General features: G+C 42.8%; 1 protein-coding gene across 4 annotated transcripts in view; it reads left to right on the top strand.

The window, feature by feature from the left end:
* STX2 (syntaxin 2) overlaps positions 1 to 21,993 on the top strand; it is a 31,938-nt gene extending 9,945 nt beyond the window's left edge. For 2 of the 4 annotated variants that reach the window (XM_033098104.1, XM_033098102.1), the window contains exons 3-11: positions 4,512 to 4,611; positions 8,200 to 8,274; positions 9,504 to 9,577; positions 10,176 to 10,284; positions 12,251 to 12,324; positions 12,436 to 12,573; positions 14,651 to 14,761; positions 16,623 to 16,745; positions 19,833 to 21,993. In XM_033098104.1, the coding sequence (XP_032953995.1) occupies positions 4,512 to 4,611; positions 8,200 to 8,274; positions 9,504 to 9,577; positions 10,176 to 10,284; positions 12,251 to 12,324; positions 12,436 to 12,573; positions 14,651 to 14,761; positions 16,623 to 16,703 (762 nt within the window). In that variant the 3' untranslated portion in view covers positions 16,704 to 16,745; positions 19,833 to 21,993. The remainder of the gene's footprint in view (positions 1 to 4,511; positions 4,612 to 8,199; positions 8,275 to 9,503; positions 9,578 to 10,175; positions 10,285 to 12,250; positions 12,325 to 12,435; positions 12,574 to 14,650; positions 14,762 to 16,622; positions 16,746 to 19,832) is intronic. The other 2 variants (XM_033098105.1, XM_033098103.1) reach the window with 1 other exon arrangement.
* The last annotated feature ends 609 nt before the right edge of the window (positions 21,994 to 22,602 follow it).

The following is a 22,602-nucleotide window of genomic DNA, read 5'->3' on the forward strand; positions in this document are numbered from 1 at the left end:
GCACTCTGGGGCTCTCCTCCCCCTCTGAGGCTGGTTTTAGGCTTTACTGCGTTTAAATTCTTAAAACTAAGTAATGGATCAAATTTTACATAATTTCAGTTTTTGAAATTGAGTCTCAGAACAAGTATTTTGACTTTGTTAAACATGAAGAAAAGAAATGTGTTCAGGATAATTTTTTAGAGTGAAAACTTCATTTGCAGGATTTGTTTTGATTATGTCGATTTGAGGCTACTAGTTTCAGTTGACTTAAATCCATCAACAGTCTAAACTAGTCCATCAGTGCAGGAGTGAAAATATGTAATATGTTAATGAATCACTTTAAAAGTTATCAGTATTCCAGATTCAGCCAGAATTCATTGGCTACCTAGTGTAAACCCAGTCATTGGGTGTCAAGTATTTATGTGAGTTCCTAATTGTATCTAATGGAAAAAACCCTGAGCTTACATTGTTAGAGACAGGAATGGACATTAAGGTCCAAAGGAGTTCAGACACTGGATTTCCTGGTGTCACTTTGGAAGAGAGACTCTCTTTATTGCCTTCAGCTCACCTGCCTACTTCGTGAGTCATTGTTTTCTGATTTCAGCCCCTGTACCTGGATGCTTAACGCTTCTGTAGCAGTTCTTCATGAAAACATGCCTTATTTTAAAGACTCTCCTAGCATTAAATGTCATTGTTATATTTGACTGAAGAATTACATGCAGTAGATCACTGAACGTCAGTAAGCTGTCTTCTTGGTCACCAAGTGCTAATCCACTGTGGCTGTGGGTGTTTCTGAGACACGTACAAAAACAGGTGACTCACGTGAGGGAGTTTAGAGCACCTGAGTCTAACGTTCAGCTTTTCATTTGTAAAACTGTTGCTCCATTTTACAGTTGTTTTTTGTGAAATGACTTCTTAGACAAATAGAGAAGCAAATGATGTCAGTTAATATAAACTCCGTTTTAGAAAATGGCATTCTGATCTTAAATATCCCACAGACGATGCAAAAGGCAGGAGTTCTGCACACACCCCGCATTTGGTGGAAGAACTAAAACGGCGCTCTGATGGTGGCCAGGGGTCCCCTTTCTGTGAGGGTGATTTGTGGTGGACAGAAAGGCTGTGTGGCGTCACTCACAGACCCCACTGTAGTCTCCGTCCTGCCCTCCTGGCACTGGTCGGGAGCCGACCGTTTCCTTTTCTCAGGGGCCACACTGGGGCTCCTGCCACAGAGATTTCAGGGGTACACTGCAGAGCTCCCTCAGAGTTCAGACAATGTCCCTTCTACTCCGTGACCGATGTGTAGCAGTGACGTTCCTTCAGAAACAGTACTTTAAAGATGGCCGATTGAAATGTGCACTAAAACCAAAGTATCATCACTTGTGTTTAAGCCTTCCTGATAAAGGAGCAAAACATTTAAAAATAATCAGTTTTTATTTTGTGGTATTTGTACATGATTAACAAAATTAAAAGAGAAGTATGTGAAGTGTAGAAATTGTGTGTAAATGGAAGTAGCAACACGCAAGCCTGATGGAACAGCTGCTCGCTGTTCCGTGAAGGCGGGATTCTGTGCTAGGCTGTTCTCGGATGCTGCGATTTTCAAACTGTGGCCTGGGGCTTGGACCAGCATCCCTGGGGTCCATCCCTCAGACCATTCCAAGTTCACGAAGTCAGAATTGTTTTCACAGAAACACTGAGATGCGTGGCTTTCCCGCTCGTTCTCTCATGAATGTGCTGTGGGGGGCTTTGCAGGGGCTCCGTGAAGGGTGTCACATCCCAACACACTGGTCATGGAAGCAGATGCCAGAAGCGAGCTGCCTTCCAATAAGCCAGAAGTTAGAATTGCAGAAAAAGTGTACATCACTGCTCTTATTTTCACTGATATTTTGGGAAAACATTGTTTTTTTTTCTGTAAAAAACATTTATGTTAACGTGTGTTATTAATAGTTCCTGCTGCCGTGGCAACACATTACACAGACACATTTATTGCAAGCAGTTCCAGAGGTAGGACGTCTGAGGGCCGTGCCGTCCCCTGGAGGCTCCCGGGCAGCATCTGTCCTGCCTCCCAGCTTCCAGAAGCCGTGCATCTTTTGCTGGTGGCCATCCTCCCTTGGAAAGCACATGGCTCCAGCCTCTGCTCCAGTCCCACCGTCTTTTTCCTGAACTGGGTCCCTTTGCCTCCCTTTTATAAGGACTGTCCTGGGCACCTCGGAGCAACCCTGACACTCCAGGGTGATTTCCATCTCAAGACTCAATCTCACCACATCTGCAAAATCCTGTTTGCTCTGGAACGTGCCATTCAAAGGTCCCAGGGTCAGGGTGTGGACATCTGGCACAATGTCTAAGGGGGCTATAATTTCGATTTTAAGTGAATTAACAGATTTAAGCAATTTCTCCAATAAGGTAATTATAGCGAGCAATACCTGCACGAACCCAAGCTCTTTGGGGTCTTCAGTAACTTTTTAGAATTAAAGAGGTCCTGGGACCCCCAAATTGGCGAGCTCTGCTCTAGTCCATAGGGTTTGTAACACTTTTGTCTTATTTCTTGAGTAGGTCATACATTCACATTTAAAAAAAATCAAAATGATGTGAAAAGACACAGGTACGCCCCCCCCGTTTTTATCTGCTCTACTTTCTCAGCTCCCACTCAGAGGTGACTGGTTTTCAGTAACTTGTTTAGACAGCCCAGTTTCTTAATGTAAATGTTGGTATCTGTGGTTATCTTGATTTCTTTCTTACATCACTGCTAACGTGTTCTGTACATCCTGCACCTGTGGGGTTTCCCTTGTTTTGAACTTCACCCTGGAGACCTTTTCATAGCTTACCGTGTTTCCCCAAAAATAAGCCCTAGCCGGACCATCAGCTCTAATGTGTCTTTTGGAGCAAAAATTATTATGAGACCCGGTGTTACGTTATATTATATTATACCAGGTTTTCTATTATATTAAAATAAGTCTGGGTCTTGTATTAATTTTTGCTCCAAAAGACACTTTAGAGCTCATGGTCTGGCTCTTATTTTCGGGGAAACACGGTATGTCACAGCTGTGTGATGTCCCCTCACGAGGCTGTTCTCTAACTGACCCCGTTCCCTGTTGATGAGCTCTGGGGTTTTCCTGGTCTTTTAAATACAGAGGTTGTGCTCGTTCCTAGGGCTGCAGCAGCCACTCCCCACAAACTTGGTGGCTTTAGCAGCACAGCTGCCCTCTTCCAGTTCTGGAGGCCAGGAGGCCAGAATGGTTTCTGGGGATGAAACCAAGGTGAGAGCAGGCCACGCGCCCCAGGCCCCGGGAGCCGCTTGCCTGCGCTGCCGGCGGAGCCCTCGGAGGTCGCACTGCCTGTTCTGCAGCCACACGTCTGCTGCTCTCTCATAAGTGACTTGTGATTGTGCTGAGGGTCCCTGCAGATTCGGGATAATCTCCAACTCAGGAGCCGTAGTTTAGCGGCACCTGCAGGGTTTCTTCTGCCGGCTAGGGTAACATGCAGTGTTCCAGAGACTGGGGACCTGGACTTTTGGGGGCACATTATGCACATTATTCAGCCTACCACAGGGATTTATGAAGATAATGTTATGAGTCCATCCAGACAGGTCTTGCTAGTGAGTACAGTGCATTGTGAAACGAGTACTGAACAGGTTAGAACATAAGAGGGAAAAAGAATGGCTTTGAAGGCTTGGCCTTCCCAAGTGTGAATACCTCCCAGATGAGAATATGATTATCAGGATATCCTGCAGGGTGAGTTTACTTCCTCGTGTGGGAGTACCGCACGAGTACCGCACGAGTACTGGCAGTGCTACGCATACCCTTCCAGTAGGTAACATATCAGTCTTTTTTTTTAAAGATTTTATTGAGGAAAGGGAACAGGACTTCATTGGGGAACAGTGTGTACTTCCAGGCCTTTTTTCCAAGTCAAGTTGTTGTCCTTTCAATCTTAGTTGTGGAAGGCGCAGCTCAGCTCCAGTTGCCGTTTCTAGTTGCAGGGGGCGCAGCCCACCATCCCTTGTGGGAGTCAAGGAATCGAACCGGCAACCTTGTGGTTGAGCGGACGTGCTCCAACCAACTGAGCCATCCGGGAGCTCAGCGGCAGCTCAGCTCAAGGTGCCGTGTTCAACCTTAGTTTCAGGGGGTGCTACCCACCATCCCTTGCGGGACTCGAGGAGTTGAACCGGCAGCCTTGTGGTTGAGAGCCCACTGGCCCATGTGGGAATTAGGAGCACGGAGCTCCAACGGCCTGAGCGACCGGGCTGGCCCAACATACCAGTGTTGATTGTAAAAACTTTTACAACCTCATAGGTTTTGCTGGTGAATGCTGATGGTCACTGCTATTCCTAAAGGCAGATGACTTAATGTGGTGCTTTCTCTTTATTTTTTAAATTAAATGATTACCAGTGAGAGGCGGGAAAGGCTTCTGTTTCTTCATGTGGGAATTATTCACCCATTTCCTTCCTTTATCCTTCCCTTTCTAGGAAATGAAAAGTGGTAGTCAAGTTGGATTTGCCAGACTGGTGACAACTTTTTCTTTTGTTCTCTCTCTCCTAGGTTGAGGAGATTAGAAACAGTGTAGCTAAAATAGCTCAGTATGTTGAAGAAGTAAAGAAAAACCACAGCATCATTCTTTCTGCACCAAACCCAGAAGGAAGTAAGTTGTGTCTGTCCGTGTATCCGTCTGCCTGCCTGCATGCCTCTCTCCTGCTCTGCTGGTTGCACAGGAGATGGAGCTGGGAGCCTGTCTGACATCCTGGAGCCTGGCATGCCACATGTCGGGTTCTGATGCCGCTGGTGGGCATGAGCCGGGCACAGTGTGGTTTTCCCAGGTCCCGCGGGAGTCTGGCCTCAGCCTGGGGAGGACCACTGATGGTCCTCCATCAGTTTATCCGGATACGTACAGATGAGACCCAGTACGATGCACCAGAGCGGCTCTGTGGAATCCGGGCCTATCAGTGACTGGCCCTGAGGGCCGTATTATGGCCAGTTGAACAGGAGCGACGGGATTTTGTGTTCAGACGAGAGTTCAGAAGGGATCGATTTGGAAAGCGATACTTGGTAGAGCAGGTTGGAGGTGGTGTCTCTCCAGCAAAGGCTTCTGTGTGAGTGTCTGTTCTCAGAGTCTGTTGAGGACAACGCATAACAAGTGCTTTGAAATGAACTGGCATTGGGGTGTTGGTAGTGAGAAGGAGGTGTTTACTTGATCAGGAGTGATGACGTCTGAAGACATGAAATGGTTCTGGAGAGGCAGAGACCACAGTGGAGTCCGTACGCCGCGGGGCAGGACCGGTATCTTTGCAGTACCGAATCTCCGAGTCCATGAAATGCTCTGTCCGTCTCCCGTTCAGATCCATTTATAACCCCTCGGAAGCATACTCTCGTACATACTGACAGGATAATTACCTAATTCAGGAAACGTAATGTTGATAAAACACTGTGATCCAATCCACAGCCCTGTCCTTTATGTTTTCCCCTTTCCAGGATCCAGTCCAGAATCATACGCAGATAACACCTACAACATAAGCCTGACTGTTTCTGTGGTGACCTGAACCTTTTATTCGTAGGCAGTGTCCCTCTTGTCACTAAGACTGCCTGGTGCCTCCATGTCACTGTGCCCCTGGGAGCGGAGCTCCACCAGATTGCTCTGACTGGTGTGGCGTGGTATAGATTTCCCCACCGTTTTCCTTTTAATCTTCCTATGTCCTTATATTTTACAAGAGGCTTCTCTTACCTCTTGTAAACAAAATATAGTTGGATTTTGTCTTTTTATTCAGTTTTATCATTTTTTTGTCTTTAATTAGTGCTTTTAGTCTATTTACTGGAATTATTGATATGTTGGGGCTAACATTCATAACCTTATTTGCTTTTCATTTTTCTTGCTTGTTCTATGTCACTTTTTCTCTTTTCATGCTTTCTTTTGGATTGGTTTTAAAGAATTGTATCCCCTGCCCCGTTGGCTGGCTCACACATGTCCTTAACTGTTGCTTAGTGGTGGTCCTGTAGGTGACAACATGCATTCCAGACCTGGTGGAATCTAGTCTGAATGTGTAGTTCTACTTCCGAGTAGCGTGAGGGCCGTGGCAAGCAAACTGGAATTCCATCTCTTCCTACTTGTTATTCTCATATACGTGTCATAGGTACAAGCAATAGGCATGTGGATCCACCCACACGTTTACCCAGAGCAGGGCTCCCCATTTTTCCCTGTGTTTCAGAACTTCCATCTTAGATAATTTTTTTCCTAAAAAACTCTCGTTGTTACTTCTTTTAGTAGGGTCATCCTATTGTCTGAAATTGTCCTTAATTGCGTTCTTGAAAGGTATTTTCACTGAGTATAGGAGTATAGTTTGGAACTTAAAATCTTGGAAATTGAAGATTTTGAAGATGTCTTTCCTTTTTTTTTTTTTTTTAAGTCAGCTAATTGTAGCTTTTAAGACATTTGATTTTTGGTCTTTGGGTTTAGCAGTTTGACTTTGATGTTTCCAGATGTGGTTTTCTTTTTTATTTATCCTGCTTTTTATAAAGCTTCTTGAATCTTTGGACTGATGTTTTTTGGCATTTTGGACAAATCTTGGCCATTTTCTCTTCAAAAATCATCTTTGCTCCATTTTCTGTCATTTCTCTTTGTGAGACTAGAATTACATGTATTTTAGATCTTTTCATTGTGTCCTTTATGTCTCTTGCCCTCTGTTCCCATTATTCTATCTCATTATATTTTGTTTCGAAATCTCCTTTCTGATTTATCTTTGGACCTCTCCTCAGCTATTGTCTTTCTGGTTGGAATCTCTCTTCACCCATTGAGTTATTTTTAGTTAGAATATTTTTCAGTCCTAGAATTTCATTTGGTTCCTTTTTATACTGTCCTGTTTTCCAGCAAAATTCTTAACCTTGTACTTTACTCCTTTGAACATTATTTTATAGTTTGTGTCAGATAACTCTGTTAACTGGTGCTCTTGTGGGTCTGGTTGTGTCGTCTGTTGTGTTTCTTAGGTTTTATTCATTCTTTGTTTGCCTGGTTATTTTTGACTGAGTACTGGGCTTTGTATATGAAAACTGGTGATACTAGTTTGAGTCCTAGGATAGTATTTTCTTTTCTAAGAGGTGATGTTTAAGCATTCTGACAGATGGCTGGGCGCCGGCAGTCGGGGTCCAGTTTTGGAGAGTGAGCAGATTAGAGCTTGGCCACCTGTGAGGGCATCATGGCCCTGGGGTCAGCAGTCCTCGGCTTCCCACACCCCCGGCTGCCTCGCGTGCTCTCCGATCCCCGTTTCCTTCTTTGGGATCTTCCTTCCTGCCTTTCTAGCATTATGGTGCCCTTAAGCAGATTTTTAAAGAAATTTTTGTCCAGCTTTTCTGATTGTTCAGCAAGAGTATCGATCAGAATTACCTGTCCACTGGAAGGGGACGTTCTCAAGGTCCCATTCTTTCTGCAGTGATCTGAAATGCCACTTTTAGGGTCAACTATGGGAACGTCCTTTATTTCTCTAAAGCTTCTGCCCTGCCCTGTGTGCCCACATTAGCAGGAAGTCCAGTATCTCCGTCTGGAGTGTCCCCCACCCTGTTGTGTGACAGCAGAGGGGCTTTCTTACCCAGAGAGGTGAGTCCTGCTTTGGAATGCCAGCTGAAGAGTGGGACTCTGGTCCTCTAGCAGGCTGTCCTCGGTCGTCCTGGCCCCTCAGCTGCTCTGTGGCTCACGACTGTGCCCAGCGTCTGCTGCATCACATCCTTAGCTGCCATCAGGTGCTCGCTTGGCACCGTTTCTCATTCTCATACCCCTGTGCTCGGCTCTCCCTCCAACCAGCAGGCCTCCGGGGACCTGCTTTGATTGTAGTGGAGAGCAGAAAGTAAATCAAACATAAGGGAGACTTTTCCTTTTCCAGATTATGGTTAAAGTGCTGCTTTCCTTTTTCAGGTCTGGGTGTTAGTGGAGGGTTCAGTGAACTGTTTCATAGATTAACTGGTGAAACCAGCTAGTCTCAGGCTTAGGTGTGCAGCAGAATCACCTGGAGAGCTTGTTGCGTCAGACTGCGGGGCCACCCAGCAGCTTCTGTGGAGAAGAGCCAGGTGGGGCCCAAGCACCCTCCCACCCCCATGTTGAGGCTGCTGGCCCAGGAAACACCCTTTGCGAACCATTGGCATAATCGATAGTTTTTCTTAAGAAACAGACCAAAAGCTGTTCCATTTCAATTTATTGGACTTTATTAATGTTGGCTATTACAACTCAGGTGCCTTTTTTATTTTAAAGAAATAAAAGAAGAGCTTGAAGATCTGAACAAAGAAATCAAGAAAACTGCTAACAAAGTTCGCACCAAGTTAAAGTGTGAGTTTAAAGTTTTGGTTATGTTTAATCACTGATGGTGAGACTATGGTAGTTATTTTCTTTGTTAAGTTTTTATTCTTTTATAGTTTCAAAGTTAGAATTGTGAGCACTTTAAAATAAATTATCTGTATCTACTTGGGATAATAGGCCTTTGTGTAAGGTAATTATCCTAGCATTTATAACCACTGGCTCTCAGGGTTGCATGTGAGGGGTAAGTTTAGTGGTTGGTCATCCTTAGTTGGGAACGAAGCACTAATTCAGTCAGGAAGATTAGGAGCTTGCTTACAAATTGTTAACCTCTTGTAGTGAGGTATTTTTATGACACTTCTGGCTGTGTTGCAGATATGAGAAGGTGAGTAGCCTTTAACATGCACTGCCAGGGTCTTGAGCTGCCCTCTCATTGGCAGGTCCCTTTGGACATTGCGTACAGTTCAGCTGGGCTTATGGGCTGCCCGTTCCCTTCAGCAGCAGTGGCTTCTGAGAGGCTCAGAGCTTTCCTGGGGGACGTAAACGGAGGCTGTATTTTCTTGATATTGTAGAAAGACACATTCTGTTTAATTTTTGCAAAATAGCATTCCAATCAGGACAGTCTCCGCAGGTCAAGAAGAACTTTGTAGTAAGGGAAATTTCAGAGCTATCTGGAAGCGGCGACATTACTGCCACAGGCCCTGTCCGCGCCCGTCAGCTCCACCCCTCCTAGCAGCTCCCACCCACCCGCGGATCTTGAAGCCAATCCCAGACATCGATGACTTAATCAGTACATATAATACTTTAATGTGTATTTCTAACGCGTGGGATTTTGAAATAAAGACCAGACACTGTGCTTGGTTGCTACGTCACTTAAGATTTTTTAAAATCAGATTCTCCTTCCATCTTTCTCCCCACAGCATGTTTTTCTTTTGGTGGAGACACCAGGACGTTTGTCCATTAGAATTTGCCATACCTCAGGATTTCGCTGATCTCACTCCTATGATGTCATTCAACAGGTTCCATTGTCCTATTTTCTCTAGATTGACAGTTCTCCAAACTTATCAGATTCAGGTGTTTATTTTTTATTTTAAATGTTAATATGTTTTATTTTGTGATATTATCAACAATTGACAATGATTACTAAGATCCATACATTGATTAGGAGTTGAAAAGATAGGCAGGAAAAGCATGTTGAGGTTTGGCTTGAAAAAAGGCCATTTTTTTGGTGTAAAAGGTAACTCTCCTGTGTTTGTTTCTAGCAATTGAACAAAGCTTTGATCAGGATGAGAGTGGGCACCGGACTTCCGTGGATGTTCGGATACGAAGAACCCAGGTTTGATTACCAGCTTCATCTAGACTCTCGAAGACTAGGTCTCTTCACTTTCCTCTTCCGGCTGCAACATCATTTCACATTTACTGTCATGTTACTCCTCACAACACTTTTGCATAAAAAGAATGTAGTACTTATAGACTACCTCTCTCTATTTTGGAGAAAAACATCTTTTCGGCCCATCAACAGAATTCTGTTCTGAAAAGCAGAGAATTATTTGGACCACTGTAGTGTCCACGTGCAGCACCGTGGAATCCAGGCTACGTACCTGCGCTTGACAAATGGTGATTAGGCGCAGGCTCTGGGGACAGCCTGCGCGGTCACCATACCTGACCCCTTGGGCTGTGACCTCCCTAACCAGTGCTGTCACGCCTGTAAAATGGGGGATAATGACAGTAGGTAGGGTTATCGTCAAATCAAATAGGACAATGCAGGTACAGCTCTTAGCAGAGATTCTGTTTCAGAGTAAGGTGCTATTCTTCTTATCTTCCATTTGAAGGGGTAGCATAATAGTTTGAATTTCCATAATGTGATGTTTTTATATATTTACTTTCAATAGAAGAAATGAGCATTATACATTAATTTTTTTCCACGTTAACAGCATTCAGTTCTATCTCGAAAGTTTGTGGAAGTTATGACAGAATATAATGAAGCACAGACTCTGTTTCGGGAGAGAAGCAAAGGACGTATACAGCGTCAGTTAGAAATAAGTGAGTAAATGAAAATGCCGTTTTTCTTAAAAACATTTTTTGTCTCAAGGTCTGGCATCAAAGTACTGTAGCTCAAAACAAGTACATGTCTGTTTTTGCCAATATTGTAAAACTTGAAGCCCTTTCATAGCTTCCTGTTCATTGAATCAACCGAACCTATTGTTTCTTTACACCCTTCAGAAAATTCTGGGTGAGTGGACTTTAAATTGCTTCCTAATTACCGTTACTTTTAGAGTGTTAATCGATCTGGAAAACTGTGTCATTGTTTCTTCAAGTATGTTCCTGCGTCTCCCAATGCCTTGTGGCCCATCTTGGGAGATGGTTCTCTGTGTTTCATGGTTCTGGTGAGCAGACACCAAGGGCCCTTTTGCTACTGTTTTTCGAGGCCGTCTGTGGAGCAGTCAGTGCTGCAGACGGAGCTCGCGTCTGCCTCTGGGCGGAAGGCAATCTGCTTACTTCCCATTATCAAAATCGGGTCCCTCAGCTGTGACACAAACCCACTGTGGGGGCAGCATCTGCAGGCGTGGGGAGCATGGAACAGCTATGAACGTGAACCCCACTCAATGACTTTCTCACAATTTTGTGGGGATATAACTACAGTGTTTCCCCCAAAATAAGACCTAGCCAGACCATCAGCTCTACTGTGTCTTTTGGAACAAAAATTAATATAAGACCGGGTCTTATATAATAGAATATAATAGTATATAATTTTGCTCCAGAAGATGCCTCAGAGCTGATGGTCCGGTGAGGTCTTATTTTCAGGGAGACAGGTAACATACCACGTGGATCATAGTGCGCAGTTCAGTGGTTTATAGTCTGTTAGCACAATCAATTTTAGAACATTTTCATCACTTCGAAAAGAAATCCCTACTTACCCATTGTCAGTCACTCCCTACTTCCCCGCCCCAAGCCCTAGATAACCACCAACCTACGTTTCACTGTAAACCTGCCCATTTTGGACATTTCATATAGATGGAATCGTACCACATAGGGTGTTTTGTGACTGGCCCTGTCCCCTGACAGCCTGTTGGAGGCTCCGCCGTGCTGTAGCTCCGTCAGTGTCCCGCCCCTTTCTGGGGCTGACTAGTGTTCCAGTGTGTGGCTGGGCCACATCTGGGTCCATCATCTGGTGGTGGGCCTCTGGGTTGTTTCCCCTCTTTTGGCGATTATGGATAATGCTGCTATGAACATTAACATTAAAAAGTTTAATTATTATGACGTTTATTTTTGTCTTTTGTGGCACAAATTGCAAAAAATAGTATTATGCATTCAGTTTTTCCAAAAACCTGTTAACATGTTTCATAGAGAGCATTAATACACCTAAAGAAAAATGTTAACAAACAAAACATAGAGTATTAAAGATCTGATTCCAATGAGGCCATCTTTATTTATGTCTATTTAACATATGCTGAATTCAGCTTATCTCCTTTTTCCATAAGCCAGAGTTAAACTTTTAGGAAAACTGATATGCCAAAAGCATTGTATCGATTTCCTTTTTATAGTTATTTCTCATTCATAGTAGAATCAGATTTTATTATTCATTCCAGTTACAAGGTTTTTCATGAGTGTTTTTCAGTTGTTCCTCCTTCTCAGTCTTATTTTAGTTTCTCTCATCGTTAACACTTGCCTAAGAAAATACATTCGAAAGGTTAGAAAAACATTTTAAAATGTTAACTCAATTAGATTTTAGTTGCTGACTTATGGTTGAAAGTCATTTTTAAATACTGCCATATTCTGAGGGGCGGCCAGATGGCTCAGTTGGTTAGAGCGCGCGCTCTCAACAACAGGGTTGGCGGTTCTCTTCCCACGTGGGCCAGTGAGCTGCGCCCTCCACAACTAGACTGAAGGACAACGACTTGAAGATGGGCCCTGGAGAAACATACTGTTCCCCAACAAAATTAAAAATAAATAAGTAAAGAAAAAAAATACTGCCACATTCTGAATGGAGTTTTTGTTAACCTTTCAGCTGGAAAAACTACGACTGATGATGAGCTAGAAGCGATGCTGGAAAGTGGGAACCCGTCCATTTTCACTTCAGATGTGAGTACACAGCTGGCCCACGGTGGCTACATATATGTGCATGTGTATTTTTTCTTAAGCTCCTAGAGCAATCGTAAGTTCATCAGTATTTCTCTTTTTTTTTCCCCAAAGATTATATCTGATTCACAAATTACTAGACAAGCTCTCAATGAAATTGAGTCACGTCACAAAGACATCATAAAACTGGAGACCAGCATCCGAGAGCTGCATGAAATGTTTGTGGACATGGCCATGTTTGTTGAGACTCAGGTGACTAACTGCGAAGAACAGCCGCACGTAAAATTCTGTAATCGAGTCCAGTGTTCCTGGGGAAGCCGTTATATTGGATCCAGTCTCCCAGTTCAAAAGTTGGTTGCAGTGTTATTGTCACGTAAGATTGAAATGCTGGCAACAGCTTAAATTTTCAACAGTAAAGGACGGGTTTAGTGAATTAAATTACAGTGTGTCCATAGGACAGCCTGTTAGGCAACCATGGGCAGCATAAACTTTTTGTTCATGGAGGATTTCTAATGAAATACACAAATGTTGTGCTGCAATTTTAAGATAAGAGAGAGATATAAAAACCTTATGTGTACATAGATAGATGTATAAATATAAATACATAACACGTGTGTATGTGTGTATATATATATGGCATGAACTTGGCTACATAAAACAGTATTCACAAAAGGAAGGAAATATACCAAACAGAGTAATGACTGTGGGACTATGGAAATTTAAATTTTCTTATTTAAAATATATGTATTTTCAAGTTTTCTACAAGGGGCATATATTATAGTAATAGTTGGAAGAAATGTTTAAAAGAATAGGCCCCAAAGGGGATACAGTCCACAACATAAGTACAAGCGTGTACTTATTAGATGGTGTTCTCAGTTTGTCCAGTAACACAGGCAGGGAGTGAAGGGGGTGTGAGGGGCCCCCCAGGAGAGGACTGAAGAAGTTAGTTTTTAAAAACTGTATAAAATTTGGGGAAAAACCCAGGCCGGTGTGTGCCCGTCAGGTGTGTCCGCTTACTCGCGATGCTGAGTAAGGTCCCCCATTGGTCACGCCTCGCACACGGGCCGCTGAGAACTCAGCTGACCCTGGTGAACTGGGCGTGTTCACATGGGGCCTTCGCAGGTGCGTCACGTCCTCACACCTGTGGGGACTGGCGTCGGGTCTGTTTTGGCAGGACCAGCCCTCTGAAGGCTCAGGTCTAACCGGCTCATTTTCCGTGATTGCCTGGGTTGTGTATGAAGGACAGGACACCATGCACAGAATTCATTCCCCCAGCCTCACCGAGCTTTCGAAGAGCAGTGTATTTTGAGGAACTTTATCATAAAAATGTGGGAAAAACAGGTCCTATGCGTTGGTTAGGAGGAACCACCAACCACATGGCGTCTCAATGGGGAGAGGGAGTGGGGGAGGGGGACCCACTGCCATTCACAATACAGGAAATGGAGAGCTGAGAGTCTGGTCGACCAGCTGCTGCTTTTCAGGAAGTATTCCAAAGAAAACCAGTGAAACAATACGCACACTACATTGTTTCTGTAATTACTGAAGATTTTACAGTACTTCAGAGTTCAGCGATAATTATTTTAGACCAACTGTATTGCCTTAGGCTCCATTAGAAAACCTGCTGTGTTCTTAGCCGTGTTTCACCGCCCTCCTACAAGTCTGTTAGTGTTGCATTATGTTGCTTCATCTAATCCACGTCGGTGTATCGTCGGAACTCACTAGTGAGTTAAAACTGAGCGAGTGCGTTAATCATGCCCCTTCTTCAGTGCTTCGCTGTCACTGCTGCAGGCCGTGTCTGCGGGGGGACACAAACCAGGTAATACGCTTTCTCCCCGACATTTCACTGCAGTCACCTCACTTTACATTTTTGCTCATTAATTTAGTCAACTTAGTGTCAAACATAAGCTACTCTTAGTTTACTGCTATTTTAAAGACATCGCACCAATTTAGCACCCGTCAGAACAGATGCCATTCTTGTGCATTGTATGTATGTGCGTATAACAAAGCACTGGCTTATCTGACGGAGCTGCCGCCCTCCCCTGTGCTCGTCTTCAAAGAGTTCACGCATGAAAGCACATCTCACAGTCTCCTCCATATGCCTTCATCAGTCTTGTCCATCCCTTTTCATTCTTTTTACAATATAAATTGAATTATGAGTTCTTTGTATTAGAGCATTTGTAATGGTGTCTTTGGTAAATGTGAAAAACTCGGTATCCATTACTTACACATTTTCATGTGAAAAACCTGACTGATGCCACATGGCTGCCTTAAGATACATAATTCAGTCATTTGAAAATGTCTCCTCAGTTTGAAACATTTTTGTTTTAAGGGTGAAATGATCAACAACATAGAAAAAAACGTTATGAATGCTGCAGACTACGTAGAACATGCTAAGGAAGAAACGAAGAAAGCTATTAAATATCAGAGCAAAGCGAGAAGGGTGAGTTTAGTTTTCATGAAATAACGTGCGTTTTTCTGTTTGGTTTTCTGTTTGGTTTACTATATTGATGTTAGCCAACTTGAAAGGTATTCCAAGAGATAAAAATTTCTTAATGTTTCATTTTAAAACTGAAATATTCCTTTTGCTGAGAAATTTGAAGTTTGTCAGGTAAGTTGACCATGAATCTTTCTGTATCCTAAGTAATTATAACCCTGTACAACCAAAGGTCAGGCCATTTTCCTTTTCGAGGTTAAGTGGTTCAAATTCAGAGTTTGCTGTTTCTTGGGTCATTATTTGGAGGGAGATAAAAAAACTAATGGGATTGGAAATTCTCTTCAAATCCATTGATTACACATTTTACGCAATGAAGACTATTCTCTAGTTAGGTTATTTGCTAATCCTTTGTCTCAGAGGAAAGAAGAGAATTATTTGAGACTGTGGACCTAAGGTTTTATGTAATTTAAGCTTTGTCAGTGGGTTTTAATATCTCTATCTGAATCTTAAGTGTGTGGTACATGTGAGTGAAAGCTCTTCTAGGAAAACAATGAATTAGAAAATGAAGTTCTGCTCTGGGGCCTGGGGAACCGTCGAACTGTGGCTTGTGTCCCGGCCCATCACTGTGGCTTCTGCCTTGGACACGAAGCCCAAACCACTGCTCTCCGTGAGCGTCACCCTCCTGCCCCGGAAGATGGCCGTTTGGATGTGCAGGCCTTTCTTACAGGCCGAGGGCTCAGTGCTGGGGACCGCAGGGTTCCATGCCACGTCCACGAGGCCATGAAAGGAGAGTCTAAATGTTTGGGGGAAATGAGGAGTCAGACCGTGTGTAGAGTCACCCGTCATGACTGTCCACGCACATTCTGCGCTCCACTGGTGGCCTGCAGGGCACCTCACTCTGCTTGGTCGTGGGCTCATCTGGTGTGTGGATCATCTATGAAACGAAAGGCGCAGTTTCTCACATCATTCTGCGTCATCATCACGTGGTAATGAGGTAACGAGGTTCCCCGGGGAAGTGCTTGCTGAGCCTAGTTCAGGCACAGGCTGGACCTTCACTTGAGAAATCATGACCCACACAGCCTGTCAGTCCAACGAAAATGTCAGTGAAGAGTTCATTGGTTTTCCCAGAATGAGAAAAGATGGTGGAGGATACGTCTTCCTTCTTAACCTGCTGAGGAAGCCTCGCTGTGGAAGATGCTAGGGTCTCTTTGTCACCTAGACTGTCAGCTGGTCAGAAATGCGATGCCTGTTTCATAAATGATCCCGACCTTTCCCGTCAAGTGCCTGGCATCTGAGACCACGCAGCTCAGCCTGTCACTGTGCTGCTCAGGTGCTTGGCTGCTGGCTGGCCCCTCTCCTGGTGTCGGGTTTTTATTGCCAGGGCAGCTGTGTGTGGCCCGAGAGCCAGGTGGCATTACTGGAGTGACTTATTTTATAGGTGATGGCAGGAGGAGGGAGGGAGTTGACTGCCGACGACAAACAAGAAAGAAACAAAGGAGTGGAGGGGCTTTATTAATAGATAACTCGCTTCCTACTTGGTCAGGCTGGCTGTGCAGCTCTGTAGACATGAAAAAGGGGTATATCTCAATCCATCGGAAATTTATCAAAATAAAGTGACCATGCAGCTCTCACACTGACGAAATCTGATATTCTAAGAGTTCTATAACAGTTTATCTCCAAATAGTCTGATCTTAAAATAAAAATCACTTTTTGAGAACTAAAAATTGTCAAACAGAACTAGTCAGATGTCCTGTAACTTAGACTTTAAAGTGAATTCTGAAGAATCGTTTATTTTCAATGAATGATGTCTCCCAATGTAGTGATATAAAATTAACCATGATATGATCCGCTTGCTTTTCTTTGACAGAAAAAGTGGATAATTGTTGCTGTGTCGGTGTTTCTGGTTGCTGTAATTGCTCTAATTATTGGTTTATCAGTTGGCAAATGATGCGGATAACGTCAGTGTGTGTGCCTGTCTGCCGGCGCGGCAGTAAGTACCTAATCCACTGATCTACTTATTAACGCTCTCCATTAGCTAATAGTAGTGCCGCCCAATTCTGATACGCCTGAAAGTAGCAAAGCTTGCTGGGAGCGGTGCAGGTGTTGGCGCGGACCAGTGAGTTGCCCCGCTCGCGGGTTCTGGTCTCCAGCCGGATACGTGCTGAGAACGCGCAGGCTGGGTGGTCTTCGTTTTTAAACCAAGGACTTCCTGTGCACCTGAAAAGCTTCTAGGTTCACCCAGTACTGGCATGTGAGCATGGCACACAGCACCCAGCTGGCCTCTGCTTCTCCATCAAGGAAGCCTGTGTCTCTCCTGCTGGGGCCCTTCATTAAGTGTACTAACCAGAGCACTGAAGATGAATTTGCAGTTAAAAACTACATTTAATATTTCAATTTATCTCTTAAATTTTAACTTTTAGAAGAATTGCAACAACTGATGGTTGCTTTGTGAAATATATTTACTCATCGTTTTATAGTGGAATTAGAAGGAATGGAAGTAAAGCTATGAAAAAGTCAGTGAAATTAAAATTTCTCCTGACTTCATTGTTTAAAAATATTCCCTTATTAAAATGAAAACTATTGAGTTAGCATGCCTGTTAATTTTAAACAATTCTGAATATAAAAGGTATTCAATTATTAAAGTATCTTTATTTTTGTTCACTATATGAGTATCACTGTTCTCCAAACCTCAGTAGATTTTGTGTTTTTCCTCTGGCTTTCTTATGCATTTGGAGTCATCCTTCTTATATTAACCCTCAAGTTAGAATGTTCTCTGGTATATTCTGGTAAATTTGGACATACCAATTATTTCTCCTAAAATGTTTGTTTGGCATCATCATTGTGATTAAAAAAACGGTGAAATGTCCCGGGGTGTCCAGACTGTGACAGGTAGTCCTTGATGAATTCAGTCTTTTATTATGAAGGTGACTTGCACCTTGACAGACACTTGGCACTTTATGGGGGGGAAAAGACACGGTGGAAAGGCACCACTTGTGTGGTCAAGGTTCACTGCTGCTTTTCAATCTTGAAGAGTTACTTCTTACTCTGAGCACCTGTGACACTCAGCACGCTCAATTAATCGATGAGCAGCTTTCCCAGCTAATGTTCTAACATTCGTAAAGCCAGAAAGTTGCACTTGAAATTGTTTCAGTAACAAGCCCTGGGATGTCGAGTTTGGTAACGGTCCATTGTTTGGGAGGCAGAAGGAACTCGCAGAACTCTACTTGTATTGTCAGGAAATTTATGTGTCTTACTAGTGTTTTCCTATTAGCCTTGCCGAAAAGAACAGTGTATGTGAGTTTTCTTTACTAATAGAACAGTATTTTAAAGACATTTTCATAATTCTTTCTAAAATACGAATGTTCTTCACTTTACCTAGTGGCCGAAACATGGTTAGTTGAATGTGGTTACACTAAAGATAAAATCAGTGTTTAGCTTGGCCTCAGTGAGATGAGCTGCTTTTTCACAGGTGCTGTTATGTTGTTGGTAGTTAATGCAGGCTCCTCTCAGGTGCCTGTCAGGAGAGCAGTGTGCTCGTTCTGGGCCCCAGGCCTGGCTGGCTGCTTAAATACGATGCACAAAACAATCCTCATTAATGAAAAAACACACCGGAGGCACACCAACAATTATTTGTATACAAATGCCGTGGTTGGTGTCTTTAATTTTACTTTTGAAAATTTATTCTTTTAGCAAATAGTTCAGCAAAGTCTTCCTATAGGCTGGGCTGCACGCAGGCTCTTCGGGAGCCGACCCCATGACCTTCAGCATGGCTAGGACACCCGACTTCCTGTGGGCAGTCAGGGTGAGGCAGCTCCTTGCCCATGACTTCTGTATCGTAGGTGGGAGAGCCGGGAGCTGAATGGAAACAGGCGTGACTCCCAGGGTGCTCTAACAGGGAGCCAGAGCCGTTAGCAGGAGTTTGGGCAAGATGGTTGTTAAATGTATTTAGGGGGCACCGGAAGCCAGATGTGGGGGAGGCACACGCGTACCAAGTACCCTGCCATCGGCACACTCCATGAGGCGGCGAGCGTCAGAGCACTCGTCCATGGAGCCTTCTGGGAGCAGCTGAAAGGCGGGGGTGGGTGGGGAGGAGGTAGGACAGGCCAGCGGGAAAGCTGACCTAGGAAGGTGCTGGGAAGCGTGTGAAGAGGCCACCGGGAACGTTGGGACACACGTAACACTGACAAGTCATGTGGAACTTGAGGGAAAGGTGACACCCAAAGGCAGGGCTCCCTAGGTCCAAGTAAGTGACTGGCAAGTTTGCTGAGGGGCCTGGCCATGCTGTCTTCCTAACCCTCCGTTATTCGCGCTCTTGGCAGTCACGTTAATTCACAGCCGTCCAGTTTCCGCCGCTCCGATGTCTTAGATGGAAGTGCGGCAGACTTTGGTGACTAATTTAAAATGACGAGTCTCTGCTTTTTACAAAGAGAACTGAAGTCTGACAGCGTGGTGTACCTTTCATCGTGTGACAGACACCCTTCCCTCCTCCCACAGACGAGCTTCCTGGACGACACGAGGTTCTGAAGCCAAAGGTTGTTTAGCTTTCAGTGGTGCGAGGATGCTTGTTAAGTAAAATGCTTGTCGCCCTGCTCTGGGCCACGGGCGCGACGGAAGCCAGCCCATGGCTTGATGACTTCTGACACACGTACACCATAGCTCAGTGTAAAACAATGTGTAGATAAGAGCAAATGAGAAATAGACTCTTTAAAGTTTTAAAACGATACACGTTGCATCTGAGAAATAGCAGTTTGGAGTATTATTATGACCCATAGACAGTGTCCTTGCAGAAACCACATGGTGCCAGCCAGACTTGTCTTTTCCCTCCAGGAGCATATCAGTGTTGTCTTAGTAACACTGTCTATTTTCGTTTAATGTACACGTGTCTGTAACTCTCTTTTGCCTTCAGAACTTTCCTTCCCCATTCCTCCCTTTTCTGTGACCTCTGGGGTTCTTGCTTGCTAGTGGACTTGTATTTTAAACTGTCTCATACTCCAGGAGAATTTTGTTAGAAAAGCACACTAGTGACTTCTTCCCTTTGACAGCTTGCAGTTAATTAGAGTTTTTCTTTATCTTGCAGAAAATGATGTTCGTTATTATTTGTGTGATTATTTTGCTTGTGGTCCTTGGAATTATCCTAGCAACAACACTGTCATAGCAACCATAGCCCAAGACCCTGGCAGTGAGACCACATGTGCAGGAGATCAGCATCCTTCCCGCCCACGAGTGAATCCTCGACGTTGTGACACGTGGCACAGAGTGCTGGCTTTTTATTAGTGAATTCAAGGAGAAAACACAACAGAATGTATTGTTCAGTGAAAAAGCCATAAGCAGAATGGATGTGATGAGTTAACCCAAACATCCTTGGACTCTAAATAACACTTCACGAACCTTTAACAATGTGAAACTTGTTTCAATGGCCTTAAAATAAGGAATTATTGAAAATTTCAATTTTTATATTTCAGTGTTAAAAATATCTGTATGGAAAGTTTAATTAGGAATATTTTGTGTTACAGAACTATTAGATTTCAGGTCTAGACTTTCTTCCCCGCCCTTTTCCCAGCTAACAAGCTAATTAAGAGACATTTTTTGTACTATGTTTAAGTCGTGTTTATTGTTTGCAAAAATAATTTTTATTATCACAGAGCTGTTTTGTAAGATATCTATAATTTGAAATGTTTATAAATTAATTGTTTAATATATTAACATCTTAATTTACTGCATTTTTATATACTCGATACCGCCTTTTCAAAGAAATAGGGAGCTTCATGGTATTAGAGCCATCTTGGCACAGTTGTTTACAGTTTGCCATTGGCGTGGAAAACGTTAGTTGCAAAGCACCCCAAAAAGCCTTTAAAGTGCCTTCTGTTAGTACGGGTTTATAAGGTTTAAACGCACCTGCTGCCTCCAAAAAAGTCTCATTCTATGCAGCTCCATTTCTACCTGTTCCGTTACCCAAATAATAAATTAGTCACCGCACTGTAAAGACAATGATCTCTTCTTTGTTCATCACATAAGGTTTGTGTTTCCCTGTTTACTTTAATTAAGTCTGAATTGAAGATGGTGATAACACCAAGATTTCAGATGGTAGTAAACCAAGATTTACTACTTTCTAAACTCAAGGAAATTATTCCCAGACATTTAGTAATTCTTTTAAATTTAAATTGTTGTATAGATCCCTTCAGTGTTCCTGTTAAGCACCTACTATTCTGCTGAACTTTAAAAGTTAATCCCAACGTTTATAGGAATCTGTGATAATTAAACATTTTTATTGCTCATTAGTGTTTTTTATTACAATAATGTGCTTTAGACTTGTAAAATGTATGAAATCTTGCTAGTGAATGGACATCTATAAGGTAGCAACTAATCAAAACTTTAAATGAATGTGAAGGATACCCAAAATATAGTTAACTCTTGTTATTCTGTACGTGGTTGTATAAGCATGTGACTGCATTGTAACACGGTTTGGTTTGAAAACTCATCGATATGCTTGATTCCAAACAAGTGAGAGTTATAGCAAACAGTTTAGAAGCTGTGTTCCTCATTTAATACAATTATGAATTCCAGTCATTCATAATTTACACATTTAACTGCTTAGCTTAAAGTCTGTGTTTGTGCATCTTATTTACTTGCTGATCACTGTGTACTCAGTTACCCTAGGAGATTTAAAAATCTTTCAATAGTCTGTCAGCGGGATGTGCTCACGGATGCGTGCTCACGTTGCAGATGTAACTTGTCCTGAAGGATATCTGATCACTTAGAGATCATGCTTGTGCCTTGTACCTTTTCCACACCCACTTGTCTGTGTAATTATGTCACCTGGAGAGGAGCTTTGTGCTGATGACCTGTCTCCATTGTCCCACTTTCTCTTCAAGTTCGGTCTGTTAGTCCTCACCTTTCATAATAATTATTGTATTTTTTCAAGTCATTTTTTCTAGATTTGAAATACTTACTGAATTTGTGTTTTTATAGTTGAAGTTATGGAAATACTTTTGGATTTCTATTTGGATAGTTAAATCATTCCTTAGATAACACATTTGTATTTCTAAGTCTCGTACTTATTTGAAATCAGATTTTTAAAATATATTTTACAGGTCCATTTGTTACCTTTTATTATTTCTTCAAATATTTCATGTTTACATTAAAAAAAACTCCCCAAGAACCCAAAGATAAAGTTAACTTTCTGCCTTGTCATTTCTGGAAAGGTATTTGGGGAGGTATTTTATTGCATATCCACTAATAAATTGTTCTACTAAGAAAATTACTTGTGGTCATTATTATGTATAATTATATAATGGGAGTTGATAATTGAAGTATTTTTGATAATTTTTTTGATTATTTTATTATTATTGAAAGCTTCTGTTGTCCATGTCTCAAGTGTGAGCATTGCACAGACGTAAGGAACCCACCTGAATTCTTGCTGTTTACAACAAGTGCGAATTCACGGAATTTGGGCTGTATCTGTCACTGGCTTTGAATGCTTATGTCCATTTGACAGATTCTCATTAACACTTGTTAATGGGGAGAGCCCCCCCCCCATGCTCTATTTTTTCACTGTGCTTTTCTTAACCTTCTTTCAGCGTTGTCCTTATTAGGTGGAATTTCCTTAATCCATAACCCTCTTACTGCATTTTAACCATGTTGGAAACTGATGTTCGAAAACCAGAATTAAAAAAAAAAAAATTAAGGTGGTCAGGAGCATTAGTTCACGGAGATAGAGTCAGTACATTCCTTTGAATTCCCTGTTCTTAGATTTCTTCCACAATGAACTTCCTTTCAAGTTGCAATCTTGAAACATTCAATTATTTAGTTCCTTTGTTTATACTTTTTAAAGAAAACAAAGTTTGTCG

The sequence above is a fragment of the Rhinolophus ferrumequinum genome, chromosome 25, assembly GCF_004115265.2.
Source record: "Rhinolophus ferrumequinum isolate MPI-CBG mRhiFer1 chromosome 25, mRhiFer1_v1.p, whole genome shotgun sequence".
In the NCBI taxonomy this organism is placed as follows: domain Eukaryota; kingdom Metazoa; phylum Chordata; class Mammalia; order Chiroptera; family Rhinolophidae; genus Rhinolophus; species Rhinolophus ferrumequinum.